The sequence below is a fragment of the Cuculus canorus genome, chromosome 4 (assembly GCF_017976375.1).
Source record: "Cuculus canorus isolate bCucCan1 chromosome 4, bCucCan1.pri, whole genome shotgun sequence".
Lineage (NCBI taxonomy): Eukaryota > Metazoa > Chordata > Aves > Cuculiformes > Cuculidae > Cuculus > Cuculus canorus.
Window position 1 is genome coordinate 62,545,324 of NC_071404.1, and position 16,285 is coordinate 62,561,608.

A 16,285-nucleotide genomic window follows, 5' to 3' on the forward strand; every position below is an offset into this window, starting at 1 on the left:
AAAAAAAAAAGAAAGAAAGGAATCCAAAAACCCAACACCATAAAAAAAAAACCCAAAACCTACTGCTGAGATCGAACAAAAAAAATTATCTCTTTTTTTTTTTCCTCCTTATCCCCCTGTGTCGTGGTCCATTATTTAATCTTTGATGAGATCAGATTATCTGTACCCTTTAGTGAAGGCAGCAGACGTCTTTAAACTGGTTTAATTGATTTATCGTCGTTGTTTTTTTTCTTAAACAGAAAGTGCATTACATTTAACTGGTCTTGCAAAGGGCTTTTCTTCTCTTTACAAACCGAATTAATTTTAATATAAATTAATAAATGTTAAGATGCTATATCACGATATATCATCGTTATTAGCTTAAAAAAAATTTACATTCTATAGTATTCCGTATGATACAAAAGAAAACACACTTTAAGTTCAATTACAGCAACTAAATGAATTTTATATTTTGACTGAAACTGGTTGTGACAATTCCCACCAGCTAATATTTTTTTTTTCCAACACGCCGTTGATTGGAAAAGGTGTAAGTGAAAGCAAACTCTGTCCCTTCGCCCTCTCCCCCCGCCCCTCCCTCTGCACGACGACCGCAACAGAAAGTGTTTCAAAAATACTAATAAATAGCAGGCGGGATCGCCGTCTCGGGGCTCCAGGGGTGCCCGGGAGCGCGGGCAGGCGCCGTACAAAAAAAAGAAGGTATTTTACATTTTAAATATTCACAGTAAGGAACGCCTGCGGTCGCGGGGACTCACGGTTTATTTACAAGGAGGCGGCACCGGGCGGCCGGGAGCGGGACCCGGGCAGAGCCCCCGCCGCTTCCCGCATCCCCCGACCCTACAATAACACGCGGGGACGGGCTCTGCAGTCCTCTCTCTGCTCCCCCCCTCCGTCCTGTCTTCTTCCTCCTCCTCCTCTTCTCCTTCTTCTTCTTCTTCTTCCTCCCGGGCGCGTAGAGTCTAGAAAAATAGATCTGTACATCTCCGAAAGCGGGCTAGGCGGAGGCTTCGCCCTCGGGGGGGTGCAGCAGCAGCCCGCCGCCCCCCGGCTTGTGTTTCTTCAGCAGCTGCGTGATCTTCTCGTCGTCCGAATTGGGGTCCAGGGGTTTGTTGTAGTCGTCGTCCTCCTCCTCGTTCTCGGAGGCGCCTTTCAGCCGCTCGGTCTCCGAGTCCTGCTTCTTCTTCGCCGTCGCCATCTCCGCCGCGTGCTTTTTCCGCCACTTAGTCCGTCGGTTCTGGAACCAGACCTGCCCCCGCCGCCACCGTTACCATCACTGTTACCATCACCACCATAACCATCACTTTGCCACCCGCGGCAGTTCCTGCCCCCGCCCTTCCCCGTCCCTTCTATGTGGGAGTCGCTCCAGCTTCCCCGGTCTCCGGGCAATTTCCCCGTCAAAGAAGAGCCGTCGAGCCCCTCAAGCGGAGCCCCCGACCCGGGCAAACAGTGGCCCCCAGCCCCCCGGGGCGATGCTCCCTGTCCTCCTGGCGGGGTGCGGGAAACACACGCACTTGGGGCTGAATCCTCCCCCAGCCCCCCTCGATGTATTTATCGTCCAGCAGGGCGCTGCCACAGGAGGGGGATATTTTTCATTGTAGAGGCTCCAATAATTTATTCGAGGCCGTCGGGACAAATTCGCGGTGACAAAGGAGGGTCTCTAGACCAGCCTGAAAGCGTGAGCACCACCGAGAGGCCCCTCTGGTTCATCTCACTGCGCCCGCACCGCAAACGCCTCCCGCACCTCCCAGCCCCGCTTCGCCCACAGCGCGGAGCCGAGCTGAAACGGAGAGTTCGAAGCGGGACGGTGCAAGCGGGGGAGCGCGGTCCCTGCAGCCCGGAGGGGCGGGGAGGTCGTGTGGGGTGCGGGCTAGGGGTGTCACGCATCTCTCCCCCCCGGGCTTTCCCAGCAGAGCGATCATCCCCGTGGAGTTCAGGCTGAACGCACTGGGATTGTCATTACTGCTTGGGTTCGTTTGGTTTCCTTTTTTTTTTTATTGTTGTGGGTCGGGTTTTGTTTATTTTTGTTTTGGTTGGTTGGTTAGGTTTTTTTTTTGGTCTTATTGTTTTGGGAGTTTTTTTGGTGGTTTTTTTTGTTTGCTTGTTTTTGTTGATTATTTTATTTGTTTGGGTTTGCGTTTTTTTCTTTGTTTGGTTGGGTTTTTCTGCTTGTTCGGGATTTTAGTTATTGGGTTTTTTGTTTGTTTTTGTCTTTATTCTCAGCCCTACCAGTAAGGCAGACGAATTGCCGGTAGCTGCTGGGAAAGCCCTCGCCTTTCTCTCGCAGCATCTCCGGCCGCCCCCGCCAGCAGCATCCCCGGTCCTTTTGTTCCCCGGGCGCTTTGAGCTCCCCGAGCCTCGCACCGCTCCGTGCGCGGAGCCGCTCCTCTCACCTTGACTTGGCTCTCCGTCATCCCCAGCGAATAGGCCAGCCGGGCTCGCTCCGGGCCCGCCAGGTATTTCGTCTGCTCGAAAGTCTTTTCCAGGGCGAAAATCTGCTGGCCAGAAAAAGTGGGTCTGGTATGTTTTCTCTTTCCGTCCTTATCCAGCAAAATTGAGCCTTGATCTGGCGGTGGGGGAGAGAAAGGGAAGGCACGGACAGACACGTTAATCTACGGATTTGGGAAAGCGCTTCGCTCTCGAGCGGCCCCGGGGGATCCCACAGGAGGGGCCGCAACGAAATTCCTGCCTGGAAGAGGCGGCGGCGCCAGCCTCCCTGCTCCCCCGGTTAGTTTATTCATTTAAGGGTCGAAACGATGAGCAGGCAAACGAGACTGCGTTCCAGAAAAGCTGCAGCCAAGTGCAACCGGGCGGGAACGGAAAGTCCTGCTCGGGGAGAGTTCGTGAGCGCCCCTAAAAGAGGGGAAAGTGTTGGCGAGCGCCCCTAAAAGCGGGACAAGTGTTGGCGAGCTCCCCTAAAAGCGGCCCCGTCCCCAAGAATCCCCGTCGCGGCCGCCTCCCCCGTGAGAGTCGAGCGAGGAGGAGGGAGGAAGCAAAAGCAAACTTAGAAACGAAACAAAAGAAAGCGAAGCCGAGGCAGCCCGCTCGGACAGGGGCTGGGGAACGCGAGGGTTTCGTCGCGATGCTCCCGGCACCAGAGTCCCGGCCGGGCTCCCGGTCCCCCCGCATTCCCCCCCGCGGCTCCCGGTACTCACGGGGGGCGCAGGCGAGGCGGGCGTCCCTCCAGGGCGGGCTCTGCATCACCCCCGGCCAGAAGATGGGCGTCCTGCCGGGCAGCTCGGCCAGCGGCTTGGGGTAGCGCCCGGCGGCCACGGCGGCGGCGGCGGCGGCGGCGCCGGGGCTGAAGTAGAGCGCGGGGGGCGGCGGAGGCGGCGGCGGGGGACTGAGGCTGCCGAAGCGGGGCAGCCCGGCCAGCAGCCCCGCTGGGGCGGCCGAGGAGGCGGAGGGCGAGGCGGAGGCGAGGGCGCCGGCGGGCAGCGGCACGGAGGGGCGGCTGAGAATGTCGTTGATGCCGTGCGGGGTGGCGGCCGAGAGCTGCGGCGGCGCCGGGAGCCCCGGGGCGGGCGGCTTGGGGCCGGGAGAGCCGAGCGGCGGCGAGGGCGAGGCGGAGGCGGGCGAGGCGGAGGCGGAGGAGGAGGAGGCGGGCCCGGCGGGCAGCGGGTAAGCGGGGTACAGCGGCGCCTTCATCTCGGCCATGCTGTGCAGGGCGGCGAGCGGCGGACTGCCCAGCAGGAAGGCGCCCTGCCGGGGCGCGCCGTCCATCTGCCCCAGCGCCAGCATCCCCGCGCCGCCGGGCCGGCCCCTAGCGCCGCGGGGCCCCGCCGCCCGCCCCGGGGGTGCCGCCCGCTCCGAGCATCCGGGGCGCGGGGGGCGCCGCCTCTAGCGCAGAGACGGGCGACCGAGCGGCGGCCGCGCCGCCCCGCCGGGCATGGGGGCTGCGCCCCAGGCGGAGAAGCGGCGCCGCTGCCGGCTGCTCCCGCTCTGTCTCTGTGCGGCGGGTCGGTGCGTGCGCGCGGGTCTGCGTCCCCTCTCCGTGCCCGTGGGGCGCTCAGAACGGCGCAGGGACCGCCGCTGCCTCCATCGCTGCTGCCGCGGGCGGTCGGCGCTGCGGGCACAGCTCGGGGCGCTTCTGCCGCGCCGCCCCGCTCCCTCCGCCTTTAGCGGGGGCTCGGCCAGCAGCGGGCGCGGCGGCGGCGGCGGCGGGAGGGGGCGGGGCTGAGGCGGCCCTGCCCACCCGCGCCCCCGCCGACAACTTCGCTCTGCCCGCACCCCGCTCTCCTTTGCCTTTCTGCAGGTTTCCCCTCTTCTCTCTTCTCCTTCTCTTTTCCTCTCCTTTCTGTTCTCCTCTTTCCCGTCCCTTTACCCCTTTTTTCTTTATCCTGTTTCCTTCCCTTCCCCCTTTTTCCTCTCCTTTTTCGTCTCATTTTCCCTCTCCTTTCCCCCTCTCCTTATTTCCTTTTCCCTCTCCTTTTTCTTTCCCTTTTACTTTCCCTTTTTTCTTTCCTCTTTTTTCTTTCCCTTTTTCCCCTTTTCCATTTCCCTTTTTCCCTCTCCCTTTCCCCCTCACCCTTTTTCCTCTCCCCTTTTCCATTTCCCTTTTCCCCTCACCCTTTTTCCTCTCCCCTTTTCCATTGCTCTGCCTTTTTTTTTGCTTTTTCCTTTCCTCTTTCCCATCATGCTTTCTTTTTTCCTTATTTCTCTCTCGCCTCCTTTTCCTTTTCCTTTTCCCTCTAGTTTCCTTTCCCTTTTTCCTTTCTTCTCACGTTTTCTTTTTCCTTAGCCCTCTCTCTCATTTCTTTTTCTAGTTTTCTCTTTTTCCCTCCTCTCTCTTTCTCTCTCTATTCACATATCCTGCTCCTTTCTCTCTTTCTCTCTTTCTCTCTTTCTCTCTTTCTCTCTTTCTCTTTCTCTCTTTTTCCCTCGCTCTTTTCCTTCCTTCCTTCCTTCCTTCCTTCCTTCCTTCCTTCCTTCCTTCCTTCCTTCCTTCCTTCCTTCCTCCCTTCTTTCCCTCCCTCTCTCTCTTTCCCTGTCTATTTCCCTCTTTCTCTTTTTCTCTCTGTGTCTTCCTTTACCCCTTTCCCTCTCTCCTCTTCAGCCTCCCCCGTGCACTTCCCCCACTCCGGGCCCGTGGGCGCTCCCGGTGCCGCCGCCCGTCGGAGCCGCGGGGCCCCGGGGCAGCGGTTCGAACCCCTCCGCGCTTTACCCAGCGCCCCCGGCTGCTCGCGGCTCTTCCCGTCGCCTGGGGCTGCGAGGGGAAAAATCCCCTGTGGCCACTAACAGCGTCCCTCGGCGAGAAGCGCTGTGCAAAACCCCCCGAAACAATTTGTCCCTGGGCTGCCGGTGCCTGAGGGAGCTCCATCTCCCCGAGGGTTGAAAGAGGGGCTGCTGCAGAATTTCGATTTGTATTTCTTTTTTTTTTTTTAATTATAGATCTTAGCTAAGGTTGAAGCGTGTGGCTCCTCGTCCTGCGACAGTGTTTCTTTCCATTTCTGAATATCCCATGCTTCTCGGAATTGTTTTAGTTTAACTCATAAAGCCGCACGAAAATGCCATTGGAGAAGGGGCCGCTAGTGCAGGATCTTCGCCTCTCCCTAACTTTTTTTTTGTCCGCCCACACAATCTGCGCCTCCCAGAAGCTCGTGGTTTAGTCCCTGGCTTTGGGGGGGGTTGGTGATATTCTTTTTATTTTCTTTATTTTGTAATAGTGATTGTTCTTTGGTTGGGTGTCTTTTCTTTTGTCACTTCTCAAATATTCCAAAAGTGACGTCACCACCACCCCCAAGTCCTTTCCTGCCGTTTTCAGTGGAGCTAGCGAGCGTGGGGGTGGGGGGGATCCTTTCTCTGAACGTAACCGGTTTGCATCCAGACTGAGGGGATAAAAATAACCCCATGTTTTGGAGAGCAGGGGGAACGCGGGGCGGCCCCGCTGGGTGTCCGGCACCGGGGGAGCCGCTGGTGCTGCAGAGGCGGCGCGGCTCGGCGCCGGGGGGACACGGGCTGTCCCAGCACCGGAACCCCCGCGGGAGCTTTGCCGAGGGCGGGCACCGGCGGCGAGGGGCACCGGGACACCGGGAGAGGGGGTGGCACGGGGGAAAGGAGCGCCCCGGTGGGTCCGAGGCGCGGGGAGACCGGGGAGCCTCACACACCGGCTGCGGTAGGCGCTGGGGCTGGAGAGGCTCCTCTCCTGCAGCCCTTCCCGGGGCACGGAGGGTAGGAAAAGGAGAAGGAGGGACAAGGAGAAAAACAGAGAGAAGGAAGGAAGGAAGGAAGGAAGGAAGGAAGGAAGGAAGGAAGGAAGGAAGGAAGGAAGGAAGGAAGGAAGGAAATGTAAGAGTGAGAGAATGTATGAAAGAAAGAGAGAGAAAGAGAGAAAGAGAGGAAGGAAGAGAGGAAGAGAGAGAGGAAGAGAGATAGGAGGAGAGAGAGGGAGAAAGAGAGAGAGGGAGAAAGAGAGTGGGAGAAAGAGAAAGAAAGAGAGAAAGAGAGGAAGGAAGAGAGGAAGAGGGAGAGGAAGAGAGATAGGAGGAGAGAGAGGGAGAAAGAGAAAGAAAGAAAGAAAGAAAGAAAGAAAGAAAGAAAGAAAGAAAGAAAGAAAGAAAGAAAGAAAGAAAGAAAGAAAGAGCACGGGATGTGACTAGATAAAGATAGAGAGAAAAAGAGAGAGGGGAGGAAAAAAGAGAGAGAGAAAAATAGAGCAACAAATAAAATGAGGGTATTGCTGCGCGGCCTCCCCGCCCGGCGTCTCCGCTCCCTCGGCGCTGCCTTGCCGGCCGGAGCGGAATTCAGCGCCCAGCACGGGTTTGTGTCCCAGGGGAAGCAAAGCCAACCGGAACGATCCCTCCCGCACAATCCGCTTCTCCTTCCTTCCTTCTGTAACGAACGGGCCGCATCCCGATCGTTTATTTGGGGACAGCTTCGTTCCACCTCTTCCCTAAAAGCAGCATCACAGGTGAGGATGTGCCAACAGGGCTTGAGACACAGTTTGGATTCAGAAGCACCCTTCAACATGACCCTCTTTCCGTGTCTCTAACGACTGTCATCCAGAAATATTTGAAAACACCGTGATTTAGTTTCTTTTCCCTGCTCAGTTTCTGTGTTTCTGAAGGCAGCCTGGGGGCTGTGCCGCCTGGCAGCTGAGCAGCGGCTGGGGGACACCCTAGGCAGCCGTGGGGGTCGAAACTACCCCGGCGACAAACTTCACGAGCGGGAGGAGCAAAGCGCAGGCTGGAAACGCCGCGGCCGAGCTGCTCCTGGAGCACAGGCGGGTGCCGAGCGGCTCCGAGAGCTGCTCTTTCACACCTGGCTGCGTCTCACCCCTTCCTCTAAGTCCTGTCACAACCCTTTCTCCTTTTTCCTCCTTTGCGGCTAAAGCAACTACCAAGTTAAATAACAAACAGCAGCCGAGGGAGTGGAGGTGCGGGCGGGGAGGAGGGGGTGCGGGGGTGACCCCGGTCGCACAGAGGAGACGGGAATTAGGAGATCTGCAGAAGGAGCTTTGTCAGGAAAAGCAGTAGTTACTTGTTTGCTCGTTTGAGTACGAGAGCAGGGAGCAGCTGCGCCTCTGAAATTCACGTTGGCTGGAATGGTCCCAGCACATCTGGAAGGAAAACAAACTGATATCGAAAATGCCGGCAAATAAAACTCTCCAAGACTCGTTTTGGAGTTTTAGAAAACAAGCATCCTTTATCAGGCCTGGGCAACACAGGGCAGTGACCTCCATCAATCACGTGCAGCGAGACAAGAGCTGGGGACAGAATACATTTCCCACTTACTTGCATATGTATAAAATTCGCCAGAAATATTATGCATATTCTATTACTTTCCAAGGTCTAATTTTAATGTTATTATGAACTTCACAACAGTCAAAACTTGCTAATTTGGAGGTGGCTCCAGCTCGGTCTGAGCTTGCATTTGAGATGGGGAGAGACTGAAACAGAGGGGTTTACAGAAGAAGACACATCTGCTCAGCACAGATCATACTGAACATGAGTCGTTACCAACTTCGAAGGATGAACAGTGTCTGGAAAAACACTGCTTGAAAGAAAACACGCTATCAGAGGGACATGCTATCTAACTTCCAAAAAACCCACAATTGCTTAGATAAAACTGAAATCTAAATCAAAAATATTTAACTATAATAGTAACTACTTCTTGGATCAAAACAAACAAGCAAACATGAGAACATCTACAATCAGGAGGTCCAAAGTGCTTTGGCATAGCAGAGTGAGATATTCTTCAAGCTGGTGAGTGGGGGACCCGATCTGCAACTTGCTGCTCCGTGCGACCTGCGGTGCGCAGCTGTGCCGGGGCTGTGCCACAGAGGGAGGGCTGGCTCTGCTCTTCAGCTCTTTCAGCTCTCCAGCAACGGGGACAGGTGCCAAGAACCTCACCTGGCCCAGCTTTTGCCCCGGGAAGTCATCATGACTTGGCAGAGGGGTATGTCTGAACTGAATCAAGTAATAGTTTTTATTTAGCAAATAAAATGCTTTACTGTTACCGTATGTTCTTCATTGCAAGAAAGCAGTCGGTTACTTTCTTAAAGTGATGGGATAGGTATTTGGACACCTTTTTGTTGTAGCGGCTCTGTAAAGCCCCTGAATCACTCGTTGCCTGCCCTGGTGGAAAGAAACAGAGCCAGGAAATGTTCTTCTGTGTGCTAATTCCAGATCTTAATCAAGATCTGATTACCAAAAAGGAATACATAGCATAAAAATGCTATAAAGAGTTAAAATTTTTTATCTTGCCCATAATTCACGTTGCAAATGTGTCCATTATGGCATTCACTCTAGCAGGAAAATTGCGATGTTGTTGCAAGATTCCCTACAGCAGAGCTCCTGTCAATGACGATGAATAATCTCAGTCCATATGCTTTACTCTATACAGCTCTACAGTACCAGCGTGCTCTCATTCTCTTTCTGCTTCCTCAAAAACACAGAATATCTCTACAACAGTAAAAGCTAATTAAAAATAGTTAATAGGTTAATTAGACTCGGTCTTATATTTATCTAATGCAGAGCACTGATTCTTTAGTAATGTAGCTTTGAGGCATTATCATGAGCCAAGAAAATGAATCAGACATTTAATGGGGATGTGGAAACGGAAATTTCTTGTAAGACTACAAAATCGCAAGCCAATAATACACTAAAATATAATAAAGTTATCATTAAAATTCTACACATGGAAGGCTATCCTCTGTGTCCTCTCTCCGTAGGCGATAAACTGAGGTAAAGCTGGCCAGAAAATTTTTCAGGAGCCAGGCCTTTGGGTACACCTCACCTGCTTTTTAGCATTCTCATCCGCGAGTGTCTGCCCGCAGACCTGTGGTGACAGCCAAAAGCAGAGGCATCACCTCGCGGGTGACCCCACTGCAGACCCCCTGGGTTGCTCTTCACAGCGGCAAGAGCCATGAAACGCTGCCAGCTCTAGCTGGAGGCTGTACTGGAGATGCCAAACTAGGTCTGATGTCCCTTTGCGCTACGTATTTGGTTTGGCCGCGCGGGAATTGTTTCTGTGGGTAGCAGCTTTGCGTTTCCAGCCGGTGGCGGATGCTGTGAGTTCTGCCTTCCTCGAGTGCTTCCAGTCCCTTCTGAGGACATGCTCATGTCACTTGGCTGCTCTGATGCCGTGGTCCTCACATCCTGGCCGAATTTCTGTTTCCATTTACACTGACGTGTCCCCCAAAACACCGGCAACGGAGGCTGAGACTGGGTGGAAACAGGACGCGGTCATTGTCTTTTTCAAACAGCTGCAAGGATAAGGAGGGTGCTGCAGGCTGCTGCTTACCTCTGTTGTCATTTCAATGTTTCTTTTGCTTTTCTTAAAAGACACGTTCGAGTATCCGGTATACTCAGCAAGGCAAAATATTTTTCTCCTTTCTGGAGCACTGAAAATATTTGATGCTGGAGCAGAGCAGTTACTTTTACTTTTAATGAGTGATCGTTGGTCCAGCCTGACCCCTGCTGGGAGAAAGCCCGGAGGAGAGGATTGCAAGTGTGGAGCGTTCCTCTGCCGAATCCAACGGTTCACCAAACCGTTCCTGGCTCAATCCCGCTCCAAATCACTCTCCCACCCCAGACTCTGCCCTCACTGCACGCTCCCCTCTCGGCAGTACCAGCCGTGCCTGAAGTTTGTCCAGCTTACATCTCCGAGGACTACCGACCCCCTCTATTGTTACACTGTGATGTGGAAGCAGCATAAATCTATTTAGTGTGTCTGCGGGGACCTGCTGCAGACACCCGCTGCTCCGCTGGCATTCTGGCTCCAAAGCCCTGCTAGCAATAGCCATGTGGCATTACTGATTACCAGGTTTCTGTTTATCCTAACTAATTAGTGCACAACAGATTTCTCATCATTACTGTGTTTGTCTGCTCCTGTGTGGTGCTACCAAGAGCTGCAGCCCCACGGGTGCCCCGTGATGCAATGTGGCATTCAGACAGTGCCTTTCCCTCTGGCCACGTGCTTGCAAAGGACTGCAGTCCTCGCGGGAGGGATGACCCTTCTTTTCACTGGAAGTGGGTGCAGACGTGCCAGGGACTGCTGCTGCCTCTGCCCACTTCAGTCTGCAGCACGATTGCTTTTTAGTGGCCTGCTCCATGTATGGGTGGTCTTGGGGAGCCCCTCGAGGGCTGGACGCATGTAGCTGATCAAATGCAGGCAAGGAAACTATTTTAGAAACCTGCTATTAACAGTCATGCTGAAATGCAGGTGTTGTAGCCCAGATGCATAACAGCAGGGACAAGGAGCACCCACGCCCCATCTCCCCCAGTTATTTTTGCCCAAGAGCTGTGAAAGTGCCACCCTTCCAAAGCTACCTTCCCTTTGCTTTCCATTGTGCATTGCTACACAGAAATTTCCTGCTATGTGATGTACGTGCAAATGAGGTGTGGACGGAGATATCAATTTAGACCCGACAGAAGTTCACCCATCATCCCTGAGCCCTGGTCAGCCGGTCGAGCCAGCCAAGCATGTGCAGGGCAGTGAGTGTGCCCGCGGTTGCAGTGGTTGGGTGTGGGTCCAGGCACCACTCCCGCATTCATATGAGTGCATTCTTGATGTGGATAACCAGGAATACTGCAAGGCTAATGCTAATGTCTGGCTTTACTTGGGTTTCACATTAACAGCAAAAATGTATGGAAATTTAACTGGCATAGCTGGAGCTTTTATACAGTTTCTTTCACTCTGTGAGACCAATATGTGTACGGTAGGCGATCGCTGGCTATCGATCTTTAAGCAGCCCCTCCATGGAAATCAGCAGAGAGAGCTTTGCTTAGAAATTGTTGGCACAGGGTGGTCCAGTGTCAGGGAACTGGAAATCGTTAAATTGATGATCTAAACGGGGAATGGGAGGGAGAAAGCGCCGGCAGCAGCTATCATTATGTGCATATTTTTATGATTTTTAGAAAATCGTATTTCAGCATTTTCCATCACATCGAAGGCTGACAGGACCGCATCGATTAAGAGATTCAGACTAAATGATACAGAAAATTACCGAGAGCAATACACTTCGTAACACGACCTTGTTTAAGAAAAGACCTCGCTTGCTTTCTTCCAGCGTCACGAAGTGTAGGGGCACCAGCCGTGTGCGGGCACAGGGAGCGCTCAGGGAACAGGGTGGTGTTCGGGGAGCTGCAGGCGGTCCTCGGGGAGCTGCAGGCGGTCCTCGGGGAGCTGCAGGCTGTTCTCTGGCTGCATCCGGCAGCCAGCGCCGTGCTCGTTCCGGCAGCTCCACCTAGCGAGGCGCTCTGCCAGCTCTCCGGCACTGCGTCCACAGGGCAAGGCAGGTCCTCTCTGTCTTCCCCATCCTCCCCGGTTCTGGTCCCACCAACGCAGGCCAGGGGCCCGGTGAAGGCAAGCTCGCCTCCAGCCCCGCAGCAGCAAGGTCCACCCCAAGCATCCAGTTCTCCTGGCCGCTCCTGAGGAGCGAGACAGGAAGAGAGAAGCCCATCTGAGCGAAAGGCATGAGGGACAAGGTGGAAACTTGATGCTTTCAGCCCCTCTTCTATGGCTTGGTGAAAAAACACCTCAATGATCTACAGGCATTTCATCTCAATAATGAACTTCATCTGAACTACCACCCCTAAGCCCTTTGCTTGTGCATCACTGCAGCACACCCAGGTCACACCGAGCTTCTGCTGCCCTAAGCCCTTTGTCTCACTTTTTCCTGAACCCAGGTGGGCTCAGCAAGGCCCTGCTGTCTTGGCCATGCTGGTCCTGGCACAAATCAGTGACAATGGGAGAGGTGTCCCGTTAGTCTCAGTGTGTGGGCAAATACCGAGGGGAGTAATTACGCACTGCCAGTCCAGTCCCCCTGCCCCAGCAGAGCAGCCAAGCAGACTGTGCTCTCCTTCTCACCACCATAAACCCTTACTGTGTTATGTCCTGCAGAGGCCGGCTGATTTCTTCGTACCTTTACTAGAATAAAATAAGGGAAGGTACAAACCTACTTGTGTAATCATGAAGGACATAATCCTTCTGCTTGCCCCATGCCAGCAGAGGCTGCTGTCCCACAATGGAAGGGGCAAGAGCATTGCCTCCTGGATGGGACCAGAGCTGTAGACTCTACCATTGTATTAGGAGTGTGCTATTGCTTGCCTTGGGATTTTCTAGAGCAGAGCAGCCTGGCAATGAGTTGAGCAGCAGGAAGGGGTTGTTTCTCTCCCTCCTGCCAACATGTGCCACCATCCAGCACTACAAACTCTAAATCACCTTACTGGCCCCAACAACAGCATGGGGTTTTGTTACAGGGGCTGTAAGTACTATGCCATGGAGAGCTGAACCGCACCTCCAGAGGCCTCAGGAGATGTGGTGGCTTCTGCCAGGCTCAGCCCCATTCTCTATTGGAGGGGAGAAGACAAAGTGCCTCATGCAACAGAGGTGGCAGGCCCGCAGCTGCTCAGGGATACCTGGACATTTTTTTCTGTAATAAGCTGATTCCTTGGGAATCTCTCTAGAGAAGGGCAGGAGATGCAGAACACTAAAAAGCTTACAGCCAGGAGGGGCAATTTTCTGCTGTAAGAGTTTGAATCCAACTTTTCACCTCAGTTTGAAGTGATCTTGTCAAGGACTCTTGGGATAAAGCATGCCACCATTTCTTGCCCCACAGAAGAAACTGTCATTTTTCTACAGGTTTCTCAGTCGTCTCTACCAGCTCCCAATCCTGTTCACATTAATGCTTCCCTTCTCATGTGTCATAACCACTGCTGTCAATAGAAGTCATGTTCTGCATTTCCCATAGACTTCTAGTGGTTCAGAAAGCACTTTCTAAGCATGTTTCAGCAGCTGTCTGAGAGTGAGTCTTCTTGTAGGGCAAACAGGAACATTTCTTTAGTTTGCAATTGTTTGAAAAAAAAAAATGGATCAAAGAGTGAGCGAGCCTGAAGATACAGTTCTGGACTTCTTTCTCTTGTCTTGGCTTTGCACTGCAGGCTTCAGATAAGCAGGCATCTGTCTGGCACAATAGCAGAAGCAGTAGAAAGCCACCTGCTGTGATTGGTTTCCATTCCCATTTCGGCTCTTGCTCTTACAGCAGTACCTGACAGGACTGGCCAGTTTGGTCAGAGCCCCAGCGGGAGATAACAGTGCTGAGAAGCAGAACTGGTGTCTCTTTTGGGCAGCCAGTACCTGACCCTTCTAGTGTTGCGGATCCCTCCTTCATCATGATCTCAGCATGAGGCAGGCAGACAGCTGAGGCATTTGGAGGACAAGTAATAGACTGATTGACCCCAGGCTTCTTGGTCTATTTAGCACACAGAGCATGTGTCTAGAAGAAGCTGTCTGTTCAGGATCAAGTGGTTTCCCAATAAATCTGGCACGTCCAGGTAAGAAAAAGAGGCACAAAAAGAAGTTGCTGACAGCTGCCCCCATGTGTGCAGGCAACCTGGAGAAGAGAGAAGTGAGATCAGGAGCAGGAGTGTTGTGGCATACAGAAGTCACTAGTCAAGACTTGCTGAAAGGCTTTCAACCACAGTTCTCAAAAAAAGTGAAGAGGCCTTAAGGCTCTGTTGCAGCTCATGTTTTCTTGATTCTTTTTAGGAGAGGGGAAGACACTTCTCTCAACCTGTATCCCTGTGGTAAAGAGCTCAAGGTCTCACGTAACACAGTTCAAGTTCGCAGTGTTCGGAGAAAGATGGCAAAGATGCCAAAGGTACAACCAGTTAGCAATTTGTAGTGTATTTTTATGACTGTGCCCCTGGAAGATAACTCTCAGAGACCTCACCTAAGTGAATATCTAGGAGCACTTTTGTAAAGCACAGTATGTACTTCAGCCTGAAGACTACCACAACAAAATGGCAGCAAACCAGAACTTCACAGGGCAACCTTTCCAAATCATGACTGTAATACTTGGCTTAGCTTCATCTGCCGACTGCTCACCACTTATAAAATACACTCTGAGTGTGCCATAATGCTCTTTCTGTCCCTTGAGATAAGACAGTAAGATGGTACTGCTGGCAAAACAGGGTGATATTTCATAAACTGCTAAAAATCAATGATGATGCCCGCTTATACCTTAGATGAACTAGAGTAGTACTAGATTTTGATTAAATGAAATGGCATAAAATGTCTCGAAAGCACTGTTAAAAGGAGGGAAGCAAATACAGAGACAGAAAGCAGAGACAAGTGCAAGCTGTGCTCCATGCACCACAAGTCAAATAAACAGTAAATACTTCATATGAAAGTGTTACTCTGAGCTGAGAATGGGAGATATTGCTTAAACTGCAACTGCAGAACAGCTTTTGCCTCGGTGTAAGAAGATGGCAAAATACCCACTGATGAGACTGGGGATTGGACTTGTATCTGGCATGTGGGGGAGCATGTCTGTTGCAACAGGATGAAATGGGAATCACTCATACTGTAGTAGGAAAGAGCCATACCTGAGAGTCCAACATCAGAGAGTTTTGTGGTCTACTCAGTTATAAGACGTAGAAAGAACCAGAATGACCTGAGACTGAAGAGGGGAAAAAAAAGGCACAAGCACAGTCCCTCTGAGATCACCCAGAAGGGATTATCTCTTGCAGAAGAAGACAGCTGGCTGTTAGATGCAGGCATTCGTGGATTTAAGCCCGATACCAACCATGTATATGTTAACATGAATGCTCTTCACCTCCAGTGAAACCACTGGGAAGTGCACTGGGCACAATGAGTTTGCTTGGCAAAGTTTCTCCTGTCAAGGAGGCTTTGCCAGACAGAGTGGTGGGGGATGTGTAGGAAGCAACAGGTCTCCTCTTCCTCCCTCCTGCCCTGCCTGCTGCAGGCTGTGGGTTAGGGTTCCCGTCTTTACCTGTGAGGGACAAGGCATCCCAGCACTCCCTGAGAATCCATCAGGCTGGTACCACCCTGAAGGTGCTGCTGAGCTGCTGTGCAGCAGCCCCACCTGTAGGGTCACCCAAAGGAACTGTTATGTATCTAGTGAGGCCTCTTTCAAAGCATCTTATAAAACTTTATGGGGAGTAGCTTGCTCTTCAGTCCTGCTCAAAAAATCCAGAGAGTAAGCAGTTTTCTCCAAAGACTTTAGACTGACTTCAGGGGGTAACAGCTGATTCTGTCTGTGCTGCTTTTCACGGGACTTGCCCAGAATGGAGCCAGCTCTTCTTTTCTGTCAGGCAGTGACTTGCGTTTTGACGGAGTGGTGCTGTCGGTCCCTTTAAGCAATCCAGTGATCCCCCCTTCAGCCTTACCCAGCTGGAGTTGCAAAGGTACGCTGGCATCAGCCTGTCTGTTTCTTCATCAGGCTTGTCTTCACCTTCTTCCATGCCCACACACTCCTTGCAAAAGGTAACCCTGCCAGCAGTGAAGAGCTGCAAGCCAATGAATTATGGTGTCCCAGAGTTTTGTATTAGAAGAAAGGCTTTGCATGGTTAATATAACATACAGTGCATGTGAAATCATGCAGGGAGGGTGTGTTGCAGATTCATGGCATGTTCAGACAGCTGCAACAAGTGAATTCTAGAATTAATTTCACATCTTATATGAAAACAGCCGCAGCTTGCCAAACACCCATGCATAAACCCTTTTTTTTTTGGAAAAAAGCAAGACCATCTCATGGATTATGGTAGGAAGGAAGGATCAAGAATAATTCAGTAGCTGTGCAGTACTCAGCCGCTTGGACCAAACAGAAGATGACAGCTGCCTGAAGCAAAAGTTTCTGCAGCCAGACCTTTCACAGTGGTCATTAGATTATGTTCCTTAGACTGCAGTACTTAATTTGGAAATAATGAGGTCAGTTTGTTTTATTGGGTTTTTTGTGTGTTGTTTTGTTTTGTTTTGTTTTTTTTCTGGCATACAAGTGGCCTACTTTATAAAGTTCAAATGTGCAAGTAATAAGCAAATAATT

At 52.2% G+C, this 16,285-nt stretch overlaps 1 protein-coding gene across 1 annotated transcript; it reads right to left on the reverse strand.

Moving 5' to 3' along the window:
- Positions 1-202: 202 nt before the first annotated feature.
- On the reverse strand, positions 203-4,105 carry NKX6-1 (NK6 homeobox 1). The gene is made up of 3 exons (XM_054065406.1): positions 3,150-4,105; positions 2,388-2,560; positions 203-1,243 (listed from the first exon to the last, which is right to left on the reverse strand). The coding sequence occupies exons 1-3, from the start codon at positions 3,733-3,735 to the stop codon at positions 992-994; spliced, it is 1,011 nt and encodes a 336-aa protein (XP_053921381.1). The 5' UTR covers positions 3,736-4,105; the 3' UTR covers positions 203-991.
- Positions 4,106-16,285: the final 12,180 nt, after the last annotated feature.